Source organism: Bos javanicus, chromosome 18 (genome assembly GCF_032452875.1).
Source record: "Bos javanicus breed banteng chromosome 18, ARS-OSU_banteng_1.0, whole genome shotgun sequence".
NCBI lineage: Eukaryota > Metazoa > Chordata > Mammalia > Artiodactyla > Bovidae > Bos > Bos javanicus.
In genome coordinates this window covers 34,799,779-34,821,243 of record NC_083885.1, presented here as the reverse complement: position 1 = coordinate 34,821,243, position 21,465 = coordinate 34,799,779, and the positions used below count along the sequence as shown (strand labels likewise).

Genomic DNA, 21,465 nt, shown 5'->3' with positions numbered 1-21,465 from the left:
GGGAAAGGAAGCCCAAGGGCTGGGGCAGAGGGAGGAGGGATGTGTGGATGCCACTATTCTCCAGTAACAGAGCTGGTGTTCCCCTGCCAAGTAGCTTCCTGTTCTTGGAATGGTTTTCCCAGGGCCTAGGCAAGCTGGGCTGGGAACTGGGGTCCAGGGGGACCAGAGGGCGTACAACTAAAATCCAAAAGGAGGGACTGCAGGTAAAGTGTGGGAGGGGCTTGGATGACAGCTTCCCTGAGACCCTCAGGGAAGGCCAGAGACTCATTCAGAACATCACAAGGCTCCGCCTGCCACCCCTTCTAGGCAGACACAGGCCCAAGAAAATTATTTCAAAGTGGAAAAGCCTCATAGTTTATTGTGGAAAATTCTTAAAGAGATGGGAATACCAGACCACCTGACCTGCCTCTTGAGAAACCTGTATGCAGGTCAGGAAGCAACAGTTAGAACTGGACATGGAACAACAGACTGGTTCCAAATAGGAAAAGGAGTGCTTCAAGGCTGTATATTGTCACCCTGCTTATTTAACTTCTATGCAGAGTACATCATGAGAAACGCTGGACTGGAAGAAACACAAGCTGGAATCAAGATTGCCGAGAGAAATATCAATAACCTCAGATATGCAGATGACAGCACCCTTATGGCAGAAAGTGAAGAAGAACTAAAAAGCCTCTTGATGAAGGTGAAAGAGGAGAGTGAAAAAGTTGGCTTAAAGCTCAACATTCAGAAAACGAAGATCATGGCATCTGGTCCCACCACTTCATGGGAAATAGATGGGGAAACAGTGCAAACAGTGTCAGACTTTATTTTGGGGGGCTCCAAAATCACTGCAGATGGTGACTGCAGCCACGAAATTAAAAGACACTCCTTGGAAGGAAAGTTATGACCAACCTAGATAGCATATTCAAAAGCAGAGACATTACTTTGCCAACAAAGTTTCATCTAGTCAAGGCTATGGTTTTTCCTGTGGTCATGTATGGATGTGAGAGTTGGACTGTGAAGAAGGCTGAGCGCCGAAGAATTGATGCTTTTGAACTGTGGTGTTGGAGAAGACTCTTGAGAGTTCCTTGGACTGCAAGGAGATCCAACCAGTCCATTCTGAAGGAGATCAGCCCTGGGATTTCTTTGGAAGGAATGATGCTAAAGCTGAAACTCCAGTACTTTGGCCACCTCATGGGAAGAGTTGACTCATTGGAAAAGACTCTGATGCTGGGAGGGATTGGGGGCAGGAGGAGAAGGGGACGATAGAGGATGAGATGGCTGGATGGCATCACTGACTCGATGGATGTGAGTCTGAGTGAACTCTGGGAGCTGGTGATGGACAGGGAGGCCTGGCGTGCTGCGATTCATGGGGTCGCAAAGAGTCGGACATGACTGAGTGACTGAACTGAACTGAACTGAACTGAACATTATGATGGCACCCCTAATGTCCCCCAGTTCTTCTGTCTTTGAACTGTGGTTGAAGGAGCCATATGATTTTCTCAGACAGAGCAATTGAAATCTGTGGACACACCTATACCAGGGGGCAGTTATTGAGCACTTGCTGTGTGTCAGGCACTATTACAGGCACTTTACAGCTAATTATCATTCAGTCTTCATAGCATATCCATAAAGGGAAAACTAAGGAACAAAGAAACTAAATAACTTGCTCATATGTATCTAGTAGTTGCTAAGCTGTATTGGGACCCTATTAGTGAGGGTATATGCGTGTGGATGTGTGTGTGTGACTAGCGCTGGGTATGTACACACTTGTCTGCATCTACCGGGAGTGTCTACCAATCTCTTATCAGGTGGCTGGGTCCAGGTGTGCATGTTTGACCCTGCAGTACCCCCTCATGCTCACACACTCACATGGCTCACTGGGTCCTTCCCGTCACCCTGCCTTGGGGAGGCTCCCTGGGTCCACCAGTCCCTGCCCTGCAGGGCCTGGTCCTTCTGAATTTATGGGTGCCCCTGGCTTGCTCCCTTCACTCTGGGTCCTGGGGCTGGACCATCGGTGGATGGAGGATGCGCTGCTGGCAGGGGAGGGGAGTTCCATGAGTAGTGGCCCAGGGAAGTGAGAGTAGAGAAGCAAGAAGACTGGAATCCTAGGAGCACCCCCTTGTCTGGCACAGCCTCCCCCTCGACCCCAAGCCACTGGGACCATGCCAAGTCATTCCTCTCCCTCCCATGGACAGAAAACCCCAGAAGTTGGGGGAAGAAGGAGAAGAAGGGAGGAAGTTGACCTGGGACACGGTCTGATGCCTCACCAGCAGGCTCCCCTACCCTCCTTGGAGCTTTCTGGCAGTGGTGACACCGAAGCTGGTGTGTGTCCCCCCAGCCCGCACTTCCCCACAGCTGCCAGGTGTGGTGTGCCCTCAGACCTGGAGGAAGAGGCCTGTTTGTAACTCCAGCAGGGTCTAAACTGACCCCTTGATTCCCAACCCAGTCCTGCTCACCCCCAGGCAGCCCCCCACCCTCCAGGAGTCTTCCTTCTCTCACCTTCTTGTCCCCTCAATTACCACGTCAGCCTGTCACTTCTAAATCTAGAGCTCACCAGTGCCTTCTGTCCCACCCTGGAAGCCCGCACTGGCCCCCTTCTTGCTCTCCCTGTCCCCTCCCTCGTCACCACCCCCAACCTGTTCATGTCACCCCCCCACACCCAGTTAAACCTTTCCCAGGCTCTCTGTCACCCTCCAGGCCAGGCCCCCAGTCCAGCCTCCAAGGCTGTTCCCAGTCTACTCTTTGCTGGCCTCTCCAGATGTACAGAACTGTTTCCTCAGCACATCTTAACCTCCAGGCCTTTGTTCCTGCTGTTCCATCTGCCAGGAACGCCCTCCTCCCTGCTCCCACCACTCAAGCCTACCCTCCCTGGCCTGAGCCACTTCTGCTGGTCAGCCTAGATGTCCTGCCTTCCCTGTCTCCCAAGTCAGGCCAGTCTATGCCTCTATGTTCCTACAGCTCTTTGTGTCTCCAGTAACACACTGTGGAATTGGAGGCTGTTTACCTGTCAGACTCTCTTACCAGCTTGTGGGGACATGGGGATGATAAAAGGAGGCCTTCAATGCTGTGTAAAGAGCTTGAACTTGCTTTGAGGGTGGCAGGCAGCTTTAGAGTAGCCGAGCAGCATGATTTGGAACCTCTCTGGTTTATGACTCTTTTCTGCCCTAAATGGACTTCCCAAGACAGAACTTCCCAGGTGGCACAAGTGGTAAAGAATCCTCCTGCCAATGCAGGAGACATAATAGACATGGGTTTGATCCCTGGGTCCGGAAGATCCCCTGGAGGAGGGCATGGCAACCCACTGCAATATTCTTGCCAGGAGAACCCCATGGACAAAGGAACGTGGAGAGCTACAGTCCATGGGGTTACAAAGAGCTGGACATGATTAAAATGACTTAGCATGAGTGCACAAAACAGAATTGGTCTCAACTGCAAGTAGTTTTCATTCAAGCAGCAGCAGCCAGGAACTTAGTCTGACTGAGGAAGGGTATATGTGGGACCAAAGTTGGTGGGACGAGATAGTGGGGGGAGGGGAAGTCATTGTGTTTGTATTAAAATCCAGATGTCTCAAGGGAAGGGTATATTGATCCTCAAAACCAAACAAAAGAAAGAAATGTGTGCCCCACTCAAAAACCTCTGGCTGCTTTTCACCTGTTGTTGCCTGACAGGGCAGACCTTGTCTTCTCTCTGTGACAGCAGCTTGACTGATGCACTAGTCCAGACACCCACCCCCAGCCTGTTCTCCCATGTCCTGGTGGTGCTCTGAGAACTGTGCAACCCCAGAAGTCAGTCTCCCTCAGCTGGGGGGAGAGGAAAGAGCCCAGGCAGGCCATAAGTGGGTAAGGTACTAGGGCTGGGAAGTTTGCATCTCACATCCAAGGGTGGGAGCCCTGGCCCTGCTGGACTCTGCTCTGTCTTGTGCAAGGGCCAAGACTGGGCAGCATGGACACAGGGACCTCCCCCAGCCCTAGTCAGAGGCCTCTGAGGTCGGTTGTCCGCTGGATCCCCTGAAGCCGCAGGACCCACCCTCTCCAACCCCAGGTCTCTGCCACCAGAGTCCACCCACCCATCTGATCAGAGAGGACAACATTTGTCCAGAACTAAGCAGAGCTTTGCTGCCTAAAGGGCCTGGGTTCACATGCAACAGTCCCCATCCTCATACTTTCTCAGTCTCTCACTCAGCAAGCATCCTTTAACCCCAGGTCCTGCCTGATACTGGTATGGGAGATGCAGAGTGGGTCAGGCTGATTTCCAGTCTCAGAGAGCTTCTGAGAGGGGAAGAGGAACACTGAAACCAGCAGTGCCAGCCTAGAGTGGGATACACTGTCATGGACAGAGCTCAGGCCAGGCCCAGAGAAGGCAGGGAAGGCTTTCCGGAGGAGGATCCTCTGCGGAGCTTGAGGTATGAGCTGGAACTTTCCTTGGAGCAAGTGGGAAGAGGAGGAAGTTTGGGAAAAATCCCCCTACATGAGAAGCAGGCAACATTTCACAGGAGTCACAGAGGGGCTGATGCTCTAATGCAGCGAGCAGTCCCCAACGTTTTTGGCACCAGCGACTGGTTTTGTAGAAGACAATTTTTCCATCGACTAGGGAGGAGGGAACGGTTTCAGGATGAGTCAAGTGCATTACATTTATTGTTCACTTTATTTCTTTTATTATGACATCAGCCCCACCTCAGATCATCAGGCATTAGATCCCGGAGGTTGGGGACCCCTGCTTTAAGAGACATGACTGCCCATCAGCCTGGTTTGGGTTAAAGTCTCTTAGCAGTGAGAGAGGGCTTCCTAGATGGCACTAGAGGTAAAGAACCCCCCTCCCCATGCAGGAGATGTAAGAGACCCTGCTTTGATCCTTGGGTCAGGAACATCCCCTGGAGGAAGGCATGGCAACCTGCTCTAGTATTCTTGCCTAGAGAATCCCAGGGACAGAGGAGCCTGGTGGGCTACAGTCCATGGGGTTGCAAAAGAGACACAACTGAAGCAATTTAGCACATAGCACAGCAGGGAGAGAAGGAGGCTGCCCGCCTGGGATGTGGTCACCCCTAGGGCTGAGCTCCAGCCCAGAAGTCTCAGGGCCTGCCTCAGAGTTCCTCCTGGACCTTCTTGCCCTTCTGCTTCTGCTGCCACTGCCCGAACTTGGTGGGAAGTATCTCTGCCCAGAGCTGCATTCTGGCCTCCCTTGGCTTCTGGTTGACCCGTGGCACCAGGCTGATTTCCAGGTATTCCTCCGCATGGTTGAATGGTGGCCAAAGAGGCAGCCCCTTGCCATTGGGGTCCCTGGGTGGGAGGAATGAATGAATGAAGACCAAGGCCTCCTGTATTGCTCCCAGGCAGGCAGCTCTAAGTAGTCCTAGGCCCAAAGCCAGGCAGGCCTGTTTGCTTACTCACCCTGTCCAGGCAAAGTTGGTCCACTGGGCCATCATGGTGAGGCTCAGTTGCTTCTCCTCTTCTGTGGCTTCTGGAAAGGCTGTGGGAAGGACAGACTTGGATCAGGTTCAGGTGGGTCCTGAAGGAGACTCCAGGGTCCCTTATGCTGACCTGAGACCTCTGTTTCTGCAAGCCCCTCTCCTCCCCTGGTGGAGCCAGAAACCTAAGGATCACCGGTCCATCATCCTCACCCAACATGGAGCTCTCATCCGTGAGGAAAGGACCGCCGAACATGAAGGTCAACTCAGCCCCATGATCAGCCTGCACCCAGGCTGGCTTGATCTTCGCAAAAGAACTGGGTCGATGCTGGAACTCATAGAAAAAGATGGAGACACCAGAATCTGTGGAGAGAGGGCTGGATGAGAGATGGTCACCCACAGCCTGATCAGGTACTATCTTTGCTAAGCCAGGCTCATCATAGCACCAGTACCAGTGATAATAATGATCATGACAAAATGATGAACAGCAAGCCTTTCCTGAGTACTTGCTGGATGTTCAGCACCAGTCCATGTGCTTTATGTGTCATCATTCAGTTCATCTTCATAATAACCTATGGGTTAGATCATTATGCATTATGATTGCCATTTTATTTCTTTAAATTTTTATTTATTTGGCTGCACCAAATCTTGTTGTGGCATGTAGGATTGTTAGTTCCCCCCGACCAGGGATAGAACCCAGGTCCCCTGCACTGGGAGCCTGGAATCTTAGCCACTGGACCATCAGGGAAGTCCCTACTATAGCCAATTTAGAAATGAGAAAATGAGCCCAGAAGGGTTATGTATCTGCCCAAGGGGTCACAAAGACAGGAACTCGGAACTGTTCTAGGACTATGTTAGAGTTTAGCCACAACAGGGGTCCACAGTCTCCAGGATTGAATGCCTAATGATCTGAGGTGGAGGTGACATCATAATAAATAGAAATAAAGTGCACAATAAATGTAACGTGCTTGAGTCATCCTGAAACCATCCCCCTCCCACTCCTGGTCTGTGGAAAAATTGTCTTCCATGAAAACAGTCCCTGGCGCCAAAAAGGTTGGGGACTGCTGAGCCATGAAGCTTGGAGGAAACAAGACTTCTCCCAGGAGGAAGGCTGAAAGCAGGAAAAATCACTCATGAGTCAATTGAATCCCAGAGAATTGGTGATAAGCCCTTCTGAGTGACCTCTGACAGGTCACTGCATCTCTCTGTGCCTTGGTTTTCTCCTCTGCAGAGTGTCCTGCCAGAGTCACCTCTCATTGCTGTAACACTGCATCCCGGAGAGGAAGTGGTGAGTGGGGGAAGCAGTGGAGCATGAGGCTATGTCACCTGTGATAGCTCAGGTCCTGGGCTCAAGTGGGAAGGGTGGGACAGGTTAGACAGTGATAGGCTTACCTTGGAGGTCTCTCACAAATTGCAACATGGGTAAGGTTATGATAATGTCACTTATCAATTCCTGGAAGGCCTCTCGCTTGGCTTGTCCATCTGAGCTGCTGCCTAGGTATTCCTTTATGATGGTGGGCATCACTTCAGTGGGCACATCCTGGGGCAAGAGGCCTTGTCAGATCCCATAGCCATGGCAGACCCTTCCAAGAAGTCCTGCATCCTCCTGTCTGGCGTTTTTCATATCCCAGGGCTCATGTGCCAGGAGGCTAGCCACCTGCCTTCCTTGGGGGTTCTAGATGATGTCTGGGTGGGAAGAGGTCAAATCTGGAGTTAAATGCTCACTCTGCAATCATTGCTTGGCTGTGTGACCTCAGACAGGTTGCTGAACCTCTCTGAAAGTCACTTCCTCCCTGTAAGGTGGTTTGGCAGCCTATGTGAATCACAGAGTTCTGGCCTAGAGCAGGCACTCAGTTGAAGTTTACTAGGAAGTTAGTGGAAGAATGAATCATGGGACTTCCCCCAGCTCCAGAGAGCAGTGATGAGGTTGTGTGAGTGAGGAGGGACTAGAGAGTCTCAAAGGAAGGAAATGTACATCGATTGAGCACCTCCTGGATACCAGACTCTTCCAATACAGCATCCAGTATCTTTCTTAAACAGCTCACATGGGTGGGAAGTAGCATCCCTATTTATGAGTGGAGAAATGGAAGGTTAACTGTGGACAAGCAGCCAGGGTCAGGATTTGACCCCAGATCCACCAGGTTTCAGGCATCCCAGGAGGTGCTAGTGGTAAAGAACCTGCCTGCCAATTCAGGAGACTTAAGAGATGTGAATTCGATCCCTGGGTCTGGAAGAGCCCCTGGAGGAGGGCATGGCACCCACTCCAGTATTCTTGCCTGGAGGATCCCAGGGACAGAGGAGCCTGGCGGGCTATAGTCCATAGGGTTGCAAAGAGTCGGACAGGACTGAAGCAACTTAGCACGCGTGCACCACCTGGTTTCAGGTCTGGCAGTGCCATCTTAAGCTCTGGGATCAGATGGCTGGCACAAGCTCTGCCTCTGCCCTTTACCTACCACGAGGCCTTGAGCCTCAGTTTCCTCATCTGTAACATGAGGATAATGAAAGTCCCTGCTTCACAAAGTTGTAATGAGGATTGGAGGATTTGAATGCCTGTCCTAGTGCTCAGCACAGCACAGTCCCTGGCAGAGAGTGTGTGCTCATTACGGGTAGTCTGTGATGAAAATGATGTGGTGGTGCTCTTGCTCTGAGAACCATGTTGTGTCATGTCCAAGGGGATTCCTAGACAGAACTAAAATCCAACAGTTGCCCCCCAGGCTTGGTGGCAGGTAGGTAGCTGGGTGTTGGAGGGTAGCGGGTAGAGACTGTGTCGGGTTCAGCCCCACTGGACTACCCTTTCCTGCCTTTTTCTCACCATATTGGTCAAGGAGGGCCTCAGGATGGCCAGCATGTCCTCCAGGCTCAGTTGATCCATCTTATCCAGGAAACCCCAGCCCTGTGGAGACACCAAGGCCCTCTTAGTGCAGCCTCATCACGGCCCATGCCCCTTACCCTCACCTTCCCAGCCAGCTCCCAGCTTGGAGCAGGCCAGTGTTCACAGCCCTGTGACCATGAGCCCATTATGTAGCCAAGTGTGGCCAAACCCACTAGCCTGAAGACCTCCCTAAAAATAAACTTCTAATTCAGGAGGGAGGGAAAAGCACCAAATACAACAAGCAAGGGCTTAGCAGCAGTCTCGGAATTTGTTCAATATTTTCATAGAATAACATCAAGACCCCCAGGTCCTGTAGCAGGGGTTACAAAGAAAGTTCAAATGTTGTCTTTAAAATTAAATGTTGACTTCAGGAACTTCTCTGGTGGTCTGGTGACTGAGACCCTGCTTTCCATGCAGGGGGCCTAGGTTCGATCCCTGGTTAGGGAACCCACATGCTGCAACTAAGAGTTCGCATGGCGCAGCTAAGACCTGACACAGCCAAATAAATAATAGAAATAAAATAAATAATTCAAAAAATGTTGGCTTTGCATGTTACAGTTTTAAAAGCTGGGTCTCTGGTTTAAGTCCCAGCTCCACTACTTACTAGGTACATAACATGAACCAGTTACTTAAACTCTCTATGTCACAGTTTCTTAATCTGTAAGTGAGTAACAGTTGCTCAGTCATGTCTGACTCTTTGCGACCCCATGGACTGCATAAGTCCATGGAATTCTCCAGGCCAGAGTACTGGACTGGGTAACCTTTCCCTTCTCTAGGGGATCTTCCCAACCCAGGAATCGAACCCAGGTCTCCCACATTTCAGGCGAATTCTTTACTAGCTGAGCCACAAGGGAAGCCCAAGAATACTGAGCTATGAGGGAAGCCCCTTTTAATCTGTAAAAGGAGGAACAATATCTTACCTCATGGGATTGTTATGTGAACTGGGTTAATGCATAAAGGCCTTGACAGAGTAAGCAGGATAGAAAGGTTAAAGTTATTAAAGTTATTTTCATGGCTCCCAGACTCTTGGCTAATCTTTGTAGTGGCAGGAACAAAAAATTCACAGATAAACAAACACAAAAAGTGTATACCCAAGAGGAGACGTTAATCTTCACTAGGAATTAAGGTACTAAACTAAAGGCCACAGAAGCTAAAGTAGCAAAACTTTTTAAACAGTTGTTCTACAAGATCAATATCCCAATTGCTCCTATACACTAGCAATGAATAATCTGAAGGTGACATGAAGAAAACAATTCCATTTACAATAGCATTGAAAAGAATAAAATACTTAGGAATAAATTTAATAAGGGAAGTACAAGACTGTACATTAAAAGCTAGAAGACATAATTGAGAGAAATTAAAGAAGACTTAACTAAATGTGAAGATGTTCCATGTTCATGGATTGAAAGACTTAATATTGTTAAAATGACAATACTTCCCAAATTGAACTAGAGATTCAGCGTGATCCAATCAGAATCTCAGTTGCTTTTTTTTTTTTCTTTTCAGGAATGGACAAGCCAACCACGATTCACATGGGAGTGCAAGGGACTCAGAATAGCTAAACAATTATGGACTGATTGTGTCTCCACATAAATATACGTGGAGTCATAATCCCCAGTACCTCAGAATGTGATCTTGTGTAAAGATGAGGCCATTAGTCAAGTTCAGTTGATTACAGAGGTAATCATTAGGGTGGGCTCTAGTCTAGTATCAGCTTCCCTGATGGCGCAGTGGGTAAAGAATCTGCCTGCAATGCAGGAGACACAAGAGTCGCATGTTCAATCCCTGAGTCAGGAAAATCCCCTGGAGAAGGAAATGGCAACCTACTCCAGTACTCTTCCCTGGGAAATCCCATGGACAAAGGAGCCTGACAGGCTACAGTCCATGGTGTCACAAAGAGTCAGAAGCAACTGAGCACAGAGCACTGTCTAGTATGTCTGGTGTCCTTGTAAAAGGGGGAATTTGCACAGAGATAGATAGGTCAGAGGGAAAGCCAGAGAGAGAACGCCATCTTTAAGCCAAGGAATACACGAGGCCAACGGAAACATTAAAAAGAGGCATGGATTCTCTCTCACAACACTTAGAAGGAACCAATCTTGCTAACATCTTGATTTCAGACTTGTAGCCTCTAGGACTGTGAGACACTTAATGTCCATTGTTTAAGCCACTCAGATTGTGGTTCTTTGTTATGGCAACTCTGACAAAATAATATAGCAATCTTGAAAAAGAAGAACAGAGTTGAGGAATTCACACTTCCCAATTTTAAAACTTACTATAATACTGCTGTAATCAAGATACTATGGCAGTGGCATAAGGATAAATGAATAAAGTAGAATTCAAAGTCCAGAAATAAACACCTTCATTCATGACCAGCTGATTTTCAATAAGGGCACCAAGACAGTTCAATAAGAAAATAATAGTTTTTTTCAACAGATCATGCAGGGACAAGAAGATACCATGTGCAAAAGAGCCCTAGCTCACACCATATACAAAAATTAACTTGAAATGAATCTAGACCTAAATATAACAGCTAAAACTATAAAATTCTGAGAAGTAATCATAGAGGTAAACCTTTATGACCTTGGATTTAGCAATCATTTCTTAGGTATGACAAAAAAAAAAAGGGCAAACAACAGAAGAACAGATAAACTTCATCAATTTTTTTTTAATTGTGTGGCAAAGGATACTGTCAACAACGTGAAAATACAATCCACAGAATGGGAAAAATATTTGAAAATCATATACCTGGAATATATGAAAAATTTTACAACTCAACAATAAAAAGACAAATAATTCAATTTAAAAATGGGCAAAACAGAAGACAGTTCTCCAAAGGAAATATTAAAATGGCTGATAAGCACATGAAAAGATGTTCACCATTTTAGTCACTAGGGAAGTGCAACTCAAAACCACAATGAGATACCACTTCACACCCACTGGGATGACTACAATCAAAACAAAAGATATTAACAAGCATTGGCAAGCATGTGGAATAATTGAAATCCTTACACACTGCTGGTGGGAATATAAAGTGGTGCAGCTACTTTGAAAAATACTTCAGCAGTTCCTGAAATGATTAAGCATAGACTTAATCCATGACCCACTGGTTCCATCCCTGAGTATATAACCAAGACCAATTAAGGCATATATTTGCACAAAAACTGGTACACAAACGTTCATAGCAGGGGAATCCATAAGAGCCAAAAAGGTGGAAACAACCCAACTGTCTATCAACTGATGAATGGATAAACAAATGTGGTGTATCCATACTGAACTACTACTACTACTAAGTCGCTTCAGTCGTGTCCGACTCTGTGCGACCCCATGGACTGCAGCCCACCAGGCTTCTCCGTCCATGGGATTCTCCAGGCAAGAACACTAGAGTGGATTGCCATTTCCTTCTCCAATACATGAAAGTGGAAAGTGAAAGTGAAGTCGTTCAGTCGTGTCCAACTCTTAGCGACCCCACAGACTGCAGCCTACCAGGCTCCTCCATCCATGGGATTTTCCAGACAACAGTACTGGAGTGGGGTGCCATTGCCTTCTCCCATACACTGAACTTTTCAGCCATAAAAAAGAGGGAAGTACTGATATCCACTACAACATAGACGCCCCTTGAAAACATTATATTAGGTGAAAGAAGTCAGACACAAAACCCCAAATAGTGTATGATTCTATTATATGAAATGTCCAGAAGAGGCAAATCCATAGACTTGACAGAGAGTAGATCAGAGATAGAAAGTAGATTCATGATTGCCAAGTGCTGGGGTGGGGGCCATGGGGAGGGATGGGAAGTGACAGCTAAATGGGTATGGGCTTCTTTCTGTGTGATGGTGAAGCAAATGTTCTGGAATAAGATATGGTGATGGCTGCACAGCTTTGTGAGTATACTAAGAACCACTGAATTGTACACTTTAAAGAGGTAACTTTTATGCTATGTAAATTATATTTTTTAAAAGTTGACATTTAAAAAATTGTGCTCTGCAAATGCTGGTAAGGTTGCAAGAAAGCCTGTAGATTCCAGGGACTTCACTGGTGATCAAGTGGTTAGGACTCTGTGCTTCCACCACAAGGGGCCTGGGTTTGATTCCTAGTCGGGGAACTAAGATCCCCCAAGCCTCATAGCAGTCAAACGAAATGAAACAAAACAAAACAAAAAACCTGTAGACATTGCTGGTGGCAGCTTGAATCAGTGAAGTAATTTCAGAAAGTGCGGTACCAATAGCAACATGTAAGAAGTGGAGAGGTTTCCATTAGGAATACAGATTACTTTTCATGGCTAAAGCTTTCGCCGTGGATACTTAGTAAACATCTAGTTGGCTGAAAATGCTATGGTTGTGCTCCTATGGAGAGTGGAAGGAACGCCTGCACTAGTGATGGGGTGAGCAGCCCGCTGAGTCACCAACCTGAGAAATATCTTTAGCTACAAAGTCCTGGGCACAGCGTTCCACACCAGACAGGTTTGCCTATGTCTTGGGAGCCAGCCAAGTCGGCTGTCTTTCACTTAACACTCACAATTCAATGTTGCAAGTGTGGGGGCAAGGCTGCCTACCAGAGTCCAGGGCACTCTTTTGCTATTACACACACACACACACACACCTGGACTGTAAACTCCTACAAACTTCAGTGAGTGTCAACATTGCTTAAGGCTTTCATCTAACAAGCACCCAAATGTCCCCCTGGGAATTAAATCCAAGGAAATAAGTCAAAGGACAAAGCTGTGGACATGAAGACATTCACTGCAATATTAGCTTCAGTGATTAAAATGAGAAGCTGCCGAAGCAATGAAATGAAGGAAAATTATGAGACGACCCTTTCTTTGTGGAAGGTTTTGCAGGCATTAAATTCATTCATTGTGAAGATGGGTGGGAGAGTGAGAATGAAATATGAGAAGATGCTTAGAAGGAAGGTATGACGGTGACACTGTGTGGGGTGTTCTGTGCACCTGAAAAGGACTGGAAGGCACGTGGGCCATGATGTCTCCCAGTGACTTGACATTGTCAGAAACCTGGGAATCTTGGGGGCTTGGTCTCTCAGGTACAGAGTCACACAAACTAGTCTCATAGAGCCTGATTCATAAACCAGACACCAAGGCAGGAATATGCTATGGATCAGTACTTCCTAGAAAGTACAAAAATGTGGTCCCTAAGAAGGAAATATCTGCTTTGAGAAAATGAAACTGGGTCAGCCTCTGCTTCCTCACCTATGAGACAGAAGGGTCTGAGCTCACAGCACATGGAGATGATGTCGGGGTGGGAGAGAACCACATGGGGCAGGGAGGGCCTTGAAGGGCACACTCACCCTGGGGATGAGCCAGCCAAACTCATGGTTGTTGAAACCGAAGAGGAAGGGCACAGAGGGGAACTGCCTCTCCCTCAGGAGCTCCTCAGCGCTCTTGGGAAAGAAGGTGCCGTCGATGTTGTACGAAGCTATTTTTTTCTACAGGAGAAAACAAAGCAGAGAGCCTCCCAGTCAGGCCCTCAACAGATGGGACCCTAGAGATGCCTTGGCTGCCTGCCTGGGTGGCTGAGCCTTAAGAAGAGAGGGGATGAGATCACCAAGGTGAGAAGACTGGAGGGAGTTGGGAGACCAGGCCCATGATGCTTTTAAGCCGTCTTCTTTGCTAGAAGACCCTCAGGACTGGGGTGGCCCCCCTCTTCATGCCCCCAGACCCTTCGCCTCCTGGGTAGCTGCCTCACCCTGCACTGATGATTGGCCCTCTGCTCCTGCAGGCACTGGACAGAATCCCCTCTGTGTCACTGCCCACTGCCATTCCCCAAGAAGTGAGCATACCGACTTGTAGGCGAGGATCATCTCCTTGATCGTCTTCTGCCGAAGGCACTGCACCATCTCAGCCGAGGAGTCAGAGTTGCAGGCCAAGGAGTCTGCGAGGGTCTGGGAAAGAAAAGTGTCTTGACTCCCTCTCGCCCATCAGTGCCCACTTCCAGCCCTCTGCCTCCCACAGAGGACAAATTTGTAGGAGAAACGGGTCAATGATGTAAGAGACAGGACCTTGACACTGGCCAGAGATCCACCACCAACTCAGATAAGCTTTCCTTGCCCACCAGCTTGGGTGGTCCCCAGGCACTCCATATGTCCCCCATTAAGTCATTACTGTCACTATCTGTGTGTGTGTGTGTGTGTGTCTGGGTCCCCTCTACCCCTGTGAGAACAGTGTCATTATCTAATTAACTCTAGTCCCAGAGTCAGTGGGCTCAAAAAAGTTTTATGGAGTAAGGGAAGGAGTTGATGCTAGTCATAAAGAACTTGTCTGCCAGCGCAGGAGATGTGAGAGATGTAGGTTCGATCCCTAAGTCTGGGAAGATCCCCTGGAGGAGGGTACAGCAACCCACTCCAGTATTCTTGCCTGGAGACTGCCATGGACAGAGGAGTCTGGTGGGCTATAGGCCACAGGGTCCCAAAGGGTTGGACACAACTGAAGTGATTTAGTATGCAGGCACACAAGGAAAGGAGAGAGGGTTTAGGTGGGGAGGGAGTCATGTGTGCGCTACTCTGGCAGGGAGGGGACCGTGGTTGGTGCTGAGGCTGGAGCAGGGTCAGGTAGCCCGTGAGGCTGGAGGGATGACTTCAGGGACCATGTCACACCCTAGGAGCTCTGGCGGTTTTCCCTGAGTTCTCACTGGTCATGTGTTTCCTTCAGCCTAGTGTGTCCCTCTCTGCCAGCAAGGAGCTGGCTACTGGTTAACACCTCCGCCCTGGGACTCCAAGAGCAAGCATAGGGCAGGTGTACAGGGGGTGAGAGAGTGAAAGAAATGCAGACCTGAGCCAGGAGCCAGGGGTTAGGATCCAGTAACCCCGGTACGGTGATGATTCCACTCTGTGCTATAGCTCTGTGGAACAGCCCTGCAGCCAGCGGGGACAGGACCTGAGGGCAATGTGGAGGACAGATGGCTGTCAGAGGAGGGCAGAAGATCCGGGAGGTCTGGGACCACAGGAGATACCAATGCTGGCTCCCTCCCTGGGGTGACTCACCAGGGCAGAGACGACAGAGGCCCCGCTAGATTCACCAAAGATGGTGACAGAGTTGAAGTCACCCCCAAAGGGGGTGATGTTCCCCTGCACCCAGCGCAGAGCAGCCACGACGTCGAGGAAGCCCCAGTTGCCAGGAGCGTGCTTGTCCCCAGTGCTGGCAGTTGGGTGGGGCAGTGGTTAGGGCCGGTTGGATCCCTTGACAGATCTTCCTCAGCCTCTGAAGTTTTGCTCTGAATCAGCCCCTGGGATGCCCCACCTTCCCTTGCTCCTCAATCTGGCCTGGCTATGAGCGACGCCCAGTAGCAAGATTCCCAGTATGTGGGATGGGTGGGCCTGGCTGGGCAACCCGCCAGCTTTGGCTCTCCAGCGGCTTCTGGAATGTGTTGTTTCTTGACCCTACAGACTCTGTTGACCCACAGGCCAGGAGCCAAAGTCTTGTGCCCAAAGGCCCAAGTCAAACCCTGGCTTTGGCTGAGCCCCTCCCCCAAGGGAGTGGAGCCTCAGCTGACTCTTCTTGGCCCAGCACCCTGCTTGCCTGGGACCCGGTCTCGCTTCGAGTTCCGGACCCTCACCCTATGCAGTCACTGCCCTCCGCCAGGCCTGCTGCCTCACCTGAAAAAGCCAAGGAAGCCCAGGCGGTACTGGACTGTGACCACGACCACGTCCCCATAGGCAGCCAGGGCAGACCCATCGTGGGAGGTGGCGGTGCCAGTCACGAGAGAGCCCCCGTGGAACCACACCATGACCTGCAGAGACGGCCGTGGGTCAGTGATTGCGGCTGCCCATTGACTGGCTCAGGGCCTTCTGGGGACTCCTGGAGCACTTTCGAAGCGGGGGTGGGGAGAAATCAAGCCTGGCCGCACTGGCTGGGTGGACAGGGCCCTCTAGGCAGCTCACTGGCCTTCCTGCCCCCGAGGGGGCCTCAGCCGGGCTGTATATGTTGAGGATCAGGCAGTCCTCCGAAATGGGGAAGGTCTGGTGCTTTCCGTCCAGCGTAAATCTGCTGTTGTTCATTCTCTCCGGATCCTGTGGGCACCTGTGGTGGAGGAGGAGCCCGAGGGCCAATGGGTCAGCCCCACCAGCCCAGGTAGCTGGACCCCTGCCACCTGCCTGCCTGCCCACCTCCGCGGGGCTACTCACACGGCGTGGGCCCTGCTGGCATCTCGCACGCCCTCCCAAGACTCCGCTGGGCGCGGGGCCGAGAACCGGTGGGGCCCCAGGGGCGGCTGGGCGAATGGGATGCCCAAGAAGACGTTCACAAGACGGTCTGTGCCCTTCACGCCCACCTGCCGGCCTCGCACACGGCCCAGGGGTGTGTCCACTTCAGGCTGAGTGACCCCCGGCCCTGAGGGCAGGACAGAGGGGCTGTGGGTGAGTGTGCATGGGGTGGCAGATGGACCCACTAGTCTGCTCTCTGAGCACCTCCTCTGCCAGGCCGGGTTCTGAGCACTCTGATGAACTGCCCCAGCCTACCTGTGAAACGGGTCTTGTGACTACCACCTAAGTCCTCTCCCCACCTCTTCTCCAGATTGAGTCAGTTCCCCGTAGTGATCAAGCTAAACTACCCTGCAACCCACAGACCTGCCAGGTGGGCAGTGGGTGGTGGGCTTGGGCCGGCCACTTGCCCTCTCTTAACTCTCACCTGCTGAATAAGGTGTGACAACCTTATCTTTTTGGTTTTTCTGTTCTGATAATTTGACATCTGGCTCGCTGGCCTTGCCCTCCCAGGGCTAGCCAGTTCTTAGAGATGGTAAACCACTCACTGAGACATGTGCCCTTCACAGTCCATCCAGAGGCCATGCCCCCGGCCCCCGCCACCTCTGGGCACCCTAATGCTCCTGGCAACTAACCACCTGCCCTAATCAATGCAAGGCCAAGTCCCGGACAACTAGGGACAGCCCCGTGCCCCAGAACCTACTGAAACCATTCCAGTGAGCTAACCCAGACCTACTCTGCCTGTCTCACCTGTTCCTCCCACAGGAAACAATGAAAGCTCTCATCCACATCCCTCCCCACCCTGTTCATTTCCTCTGCCTCCTGAGGGACCCCTGCTTCCCTGAGTGGCCCTGTTTCTAGGGAATGGCAAGTAAACTTTCTTTCTCATGATAATCATTTCTATGTCTGTGTCTTACTGATTAAATGAAATCCTAGGAACTCTTAAAAACATGACAAATTGCACTTAAAAATGGTCAAAATGGTAAATTTTATGTTTTGTATGTTTTATCATAATAAAAAAAAGAGGTGGGTAGCATTACCCGGATGGTTGCCCCTGCCCAGAGAGGATGTTCAACCCTTGGCATTCCGGTGAACAACTGAACAGAACAGAGGGCTCCTTCTCTGAGCAGGCTGCCCACCTTCCCTGTCCCTACCCAACTCTTGCCCCTTCCTCCAAGTCCTCCCACCAACCCAGAAGCTCCCACCTCTGCAGGCCCTGCGGGTGTGTCTTACCAGTGTCTGTAGCAGAGAATGCCAGGAGCAGACAGGCCACCCCGACCAGGGCCCTGGACCCGGTTCTTACCACTGTGCCCATGCTTCTTACTCACACTCAACTGTGGGCAGAAGTGGTGGAAGGTAGAACAATGTCCCTGCCCTTTGGCACAGCCAATCTCTAAACGGCTGTTAGGAAAGCCTCAGCAGACCGCCCCAACCTGACTGGTGGCCAGTCCAAAGACCCAGAGTCTAGCACCCAGGTTGGGGGAGGAGGGAGGTGGGGCTGGGAGAGCAGCCCTGCCAGCAGGAGCCTGGGTGATATGACAGCCCTAGGCAAGGGAAGGTGCTCTACAACCCTGGGTTCAAGTTCCAGCTCTCCTGGCACCAAGACTTCCAGAACACTTTGTACACTCACTGCAAGACACACATATCACCTACCTGAGTGAGTAGTGGACATGACCCCGGTGCCAGTCCTGCTCTGAGTGAGCCAGCTCACTGGGGTGGGGGCCACTGTCTGGTCCTACCTGCTGGAGGGGCACCTGAGCTCTGCAGCAGGGTAGAGGGAACTGGGGTTGATGCCCCCTTTAAAAAAAAATTATTTATTTTTGGCTGCATCAGGTCTTTGTTGTGCAAGCAAGATCTCCTGGCTCAGGAGTTGGGGGTGCTCAGGCTTAGATCCCTAGAGGTATGTGGGATCTTAGTTCCCCCACCAGGGATTGAACCCTCATCTCCCTCATTGGAAGGCAGACTCTTAACCACTGGACCACTAGGGAAGTCCCTTTTTTAAAAAAAATCGAGTCTTCCCTTGTAGCTCAGTCGGTAAAGAATCTGCCTGCAAGGCAGGAGACCTGGGTTTGATTCCTGGGTTGGGAAGATCCCCTGGAGAAGGAAATGGCACCCACTCCACTATTTTTGCCTGGAGAATCCCAAGGACAGAGGAGCCTGGCAGGCTACAGTTTATGGAGTCTCAAGAGTCGGACACGACTTAGCAACTAAACCACCACCAAATTCACATTACAATGAACCATTATAAAGTATACAATTCAGTGGCATTTAGTGTATTTGCAATTTCGTGCAATCTTTCTAGTTACAAAATTCTTTCATTACCCCAGCAATATATCCTACCCATTAAACAGTCACTCTCCATTCCCACTCCTACCCCCTCACCTTCCATGCCAATAACCCCATCCCCTGAGGAGCCGATAACCATTAATCTGCTCTCTGACTCCATAGATTTACCTATTCTGGATGTATCACATTAAAGCAATCATATGGTATGTGACATTTAGTATCTGGCTTCTCTCCCTCAGCATGATGTTTTGGAGTTTCATCTAGGGTGTAATACATATCAGTACTTACTTTTTATGGTCAAATAATATTTCACTGTGGGTGCAGCAACATTTTTTCTACCCATTCATTCATTGAAGGGCATTTGGGTTGTTTCCTCCTTTTGACTCTTATGAATTACACTGTTGTAAACATTTGTTTATGAGTTTCTGTGTGGTCCTATGTTTTCGTTTCTCTTCGCTGTAGAGCTGGGAATGGAACTGCTGGTAGTAGTTCTGTGTTTAATGTTTTGAAAAACAGACAAGCTCTTTTTCATGGTGGTTGGATGATGCCTTGGGCCCGAGCAGCCCTGCTGAGGGGCCTGTGCGCTGAGGATCCCCAGGGTGTATGCTGGGGATAACTCTCAGGTAGGCTGACTCTCTGGAAGTGGCCTCACGTGGCAGCGGTGGAGGCAGGGCACTACCCTCCACTGGGCCTGAGACTCCTGGGCAGGGATGATGGAGGAAATGGGGCAGGAAGACTCCTTGTAGCAACTCAAATCAACGTGACTTCAAATCTGAAGCAACGTGACTTCAAATCTGAAGCAACGTGATTTCAGAGCCAGCCCTCCTGCCCTGAGATCCTGGCTCTGCCACGTGTCAGCTGTGTGACCTGGTACAAGTTACTTCACAGTTCCAGGCCTAGTTTTGTCTTCCATTAAACAGTGATGATAAGAGGAGCCACCTCGCAGGGTTCAAGTGAGGTTACAGCACGAAAACATGAGGTATGAAACCAGAGGCAAGGGGAGCCTGTTCTTGTGTCAGAACAGGATGTCCGGCTCTCTGCTGGCTTGGGAGACCCCCACCCCATGGGCCCCAGTGTCAGGAACATGACTGGCTGGGAGTGAGAGGTGGGGAGATGGGTGGAGAGTACAATGCACTGGCAAATATTTGCTAATTCGAACAGCTGAATGTGCTGTTCATTGAGGGACTGGGTGAAGGTCATGGCTGGACTGGAAGCCAGATCCTCTCCTGGAGTTCCAGCTCACACCTCAATTTGGAGAGCCTGAGGACCAAATTTCTCTCCTGCCAGAAACAACCAGGGCAGCTTCCTGAATCCTCTTTGGAAATTTCCCTGGTGGGGCCATTCCCTCTCTCAGAATCCCAGGTACATGCAAGGGCTCATGAGAGAGAGACTGAGAAAGAGGAAGGTGGGTGATGGAGGGAGGTAACCAGCCACAATGAGATACCACTACACATCCATTAAATTAATCAAATGTAAAAGACTGATAAGACGAGGTGCTGGTGAGAATCTGGAGTAATTGGAACTCACATATATGGCTAATGAGTATGCAAAAATGGCATAGTCAAGTTGGAAGGCAGTTTGACATTTTCTTTCAAAGTTAAGCACACACTTTCCATATGACTCAGTGAATCCACTGTTAGCTATTTGCATGTGTGCTAAGTTGCTTCAGTTGTGTCCAACTCTGCAACCCTATGGACCAGACTATAGCCTTCCAGGCTCCTCTTTCCATGGGATTCTCCAGGCAAGAATATGGGAGTGGGTTACCATGCTGTCCTCTAGGGATTGAACCTGTGTCTCTTATGTCTCCTGCAGTGACAGGTGGGTTCTTTATTGCTCCTGCCACCTGGGAAGCCCTAGCAATTTACTATTTATGAAATGAAAGCATATGTCCAGGGACTTGTCTGAAAATGTTCATAGTGACTTTGTTGAAAATAGCCTAAAAATGCTCAGTCGCTTCAGTCGTGTCCGACTCTTTGGGACCCCATGGACTGTAGTCCACCAGGCTGTTCTGTCCATGGGATTCTCCAGGCAAGAATACTGGACTGGGTTGCCATTTCCTTCTCCAGGGGATCTTCCTGACCCAGGGATGGAACCCATGTCTCATGTCTCCTGCATTGGCGGGTGGGTTCTTTACCACTAGCACCACCTGGGAAAAAGGAGAAATCACTCAAATGTCCGTCAGTGGATGAATGGGTAAAATGTGGCGTGTCATATATGGAGTCTTCTTCAGCAAGAAAAGAGAAAAACTACTGGTTGAATCTCAAAAACATTATGCTAAGAGACAGAAGCTGGTAAAAAAAAAAATCAATTTATATGAAGCTTTAAAAAAGGCAAACTATAGCAACAGAAAGCAAGTTAGTAGTTGTGTGGAATCAGGTTCGGGGCAGTGCCAGGGTGCACAAAGGAACTTTTCTGAGCAATGGATGCATCCTAAAACTTGATGTGATGGTGGTTGTACGTCTTATACATTTATCCAAATTTATAAAACTGTACACCCATTTCACACCTAAAATGGGTGAATGTGTATGTGAATTATTCCACAATAAAGCTGTTCAAAAAATCAGTTTACCTAAAACTAGTCCTGGGAGTCCACTTTTGGGAAGTACACTGTGCATAGCAGGACTGAAAAACAGAAGCATGCATGCCAACAGATGCTTTCAGGATGCTGGGGAAGCATTAGAACCAGACAGTGTTCATTAGAACGGGCTTCCCT

General features: G+C 49.6%; 1 protein-coding gene across 2 annotated transcripts; it reads right to left on the bottom strand.

Annotated features, from left to right (window-relative positions):
* Positions 1-4,607: 4,607 nt before the first annotated feature.
* On the bottom strand, positions 4,608-18,432 carry CES3 (carboxylesterase 3). 2 transcript variants are annotated; one of them, XM_061387458.1, is made up of 13 exons: positions 17,700-18,432; positions 16,392-16,596; positions 16,149-16,287; positions 15,864-15,997; positions 15,252-15,405; positions 15,040-15,144; positions 14,052-14,153; positions 13,560-13,697; positions 8,199-8,279; positions 6,779-6,926; positions 5,600-5,749; positions 5,370-5,448; positions 4,608-5,258 (listed from the first exon to the last, which is right to left on the bottom strand). In XM_061387458.1, exons 1-13 carry the CDS (start codon positions 17,779-17,781, stop codon positions 5,063-5,065), a joined length of 1,713 nt encoding a protein of 570 aa, XP_061243442.1. In that variant the 5' UTR covers positions 17,782-18,432; the 3' UTR covers positions 4,608-5,062. The 2 variants fall into 2 exon arrangements, with proteins under 2 accessions (XP_061243442.1, XP_061243443.1); XM_061387459.1 differs by lacking the exon at positions 16,392-16,596 and having other exon boundaries at positions 17,700-17,780.
* Between the last annotated feature and the right edge of the window lie 3,033 nt (positions 18,433-21,465).

What these genes read in the sequence shown, in the direction of transcription:
- CES3 (XM_061387458.1), bottom strand. Translation starts at nt 17,781, where the DNA reads ATGGGCACAGTGGTAAGAACCGGGTCCAGGGCCCTGGTCGGGGTGGCC. An exon ending in CCTCGGGGGCAGGAAGGCCA is followed by an intron (nt 15,998 to 16,148) that starts GTGAGCTGCCTA and finishes CCGTCTCTGCAG; the next exon opens with GTCATGGTGTGGTTCCACGG. An exon ending in TGATCCTCGCCTACAAGTCG is followed by an intron (nt 13,698 to 14,051) that starts GTATGCTCACTT and finishes TTTCTCCTGTAG; the next exon opens with AAAAAAATAGCTTCGTACAA.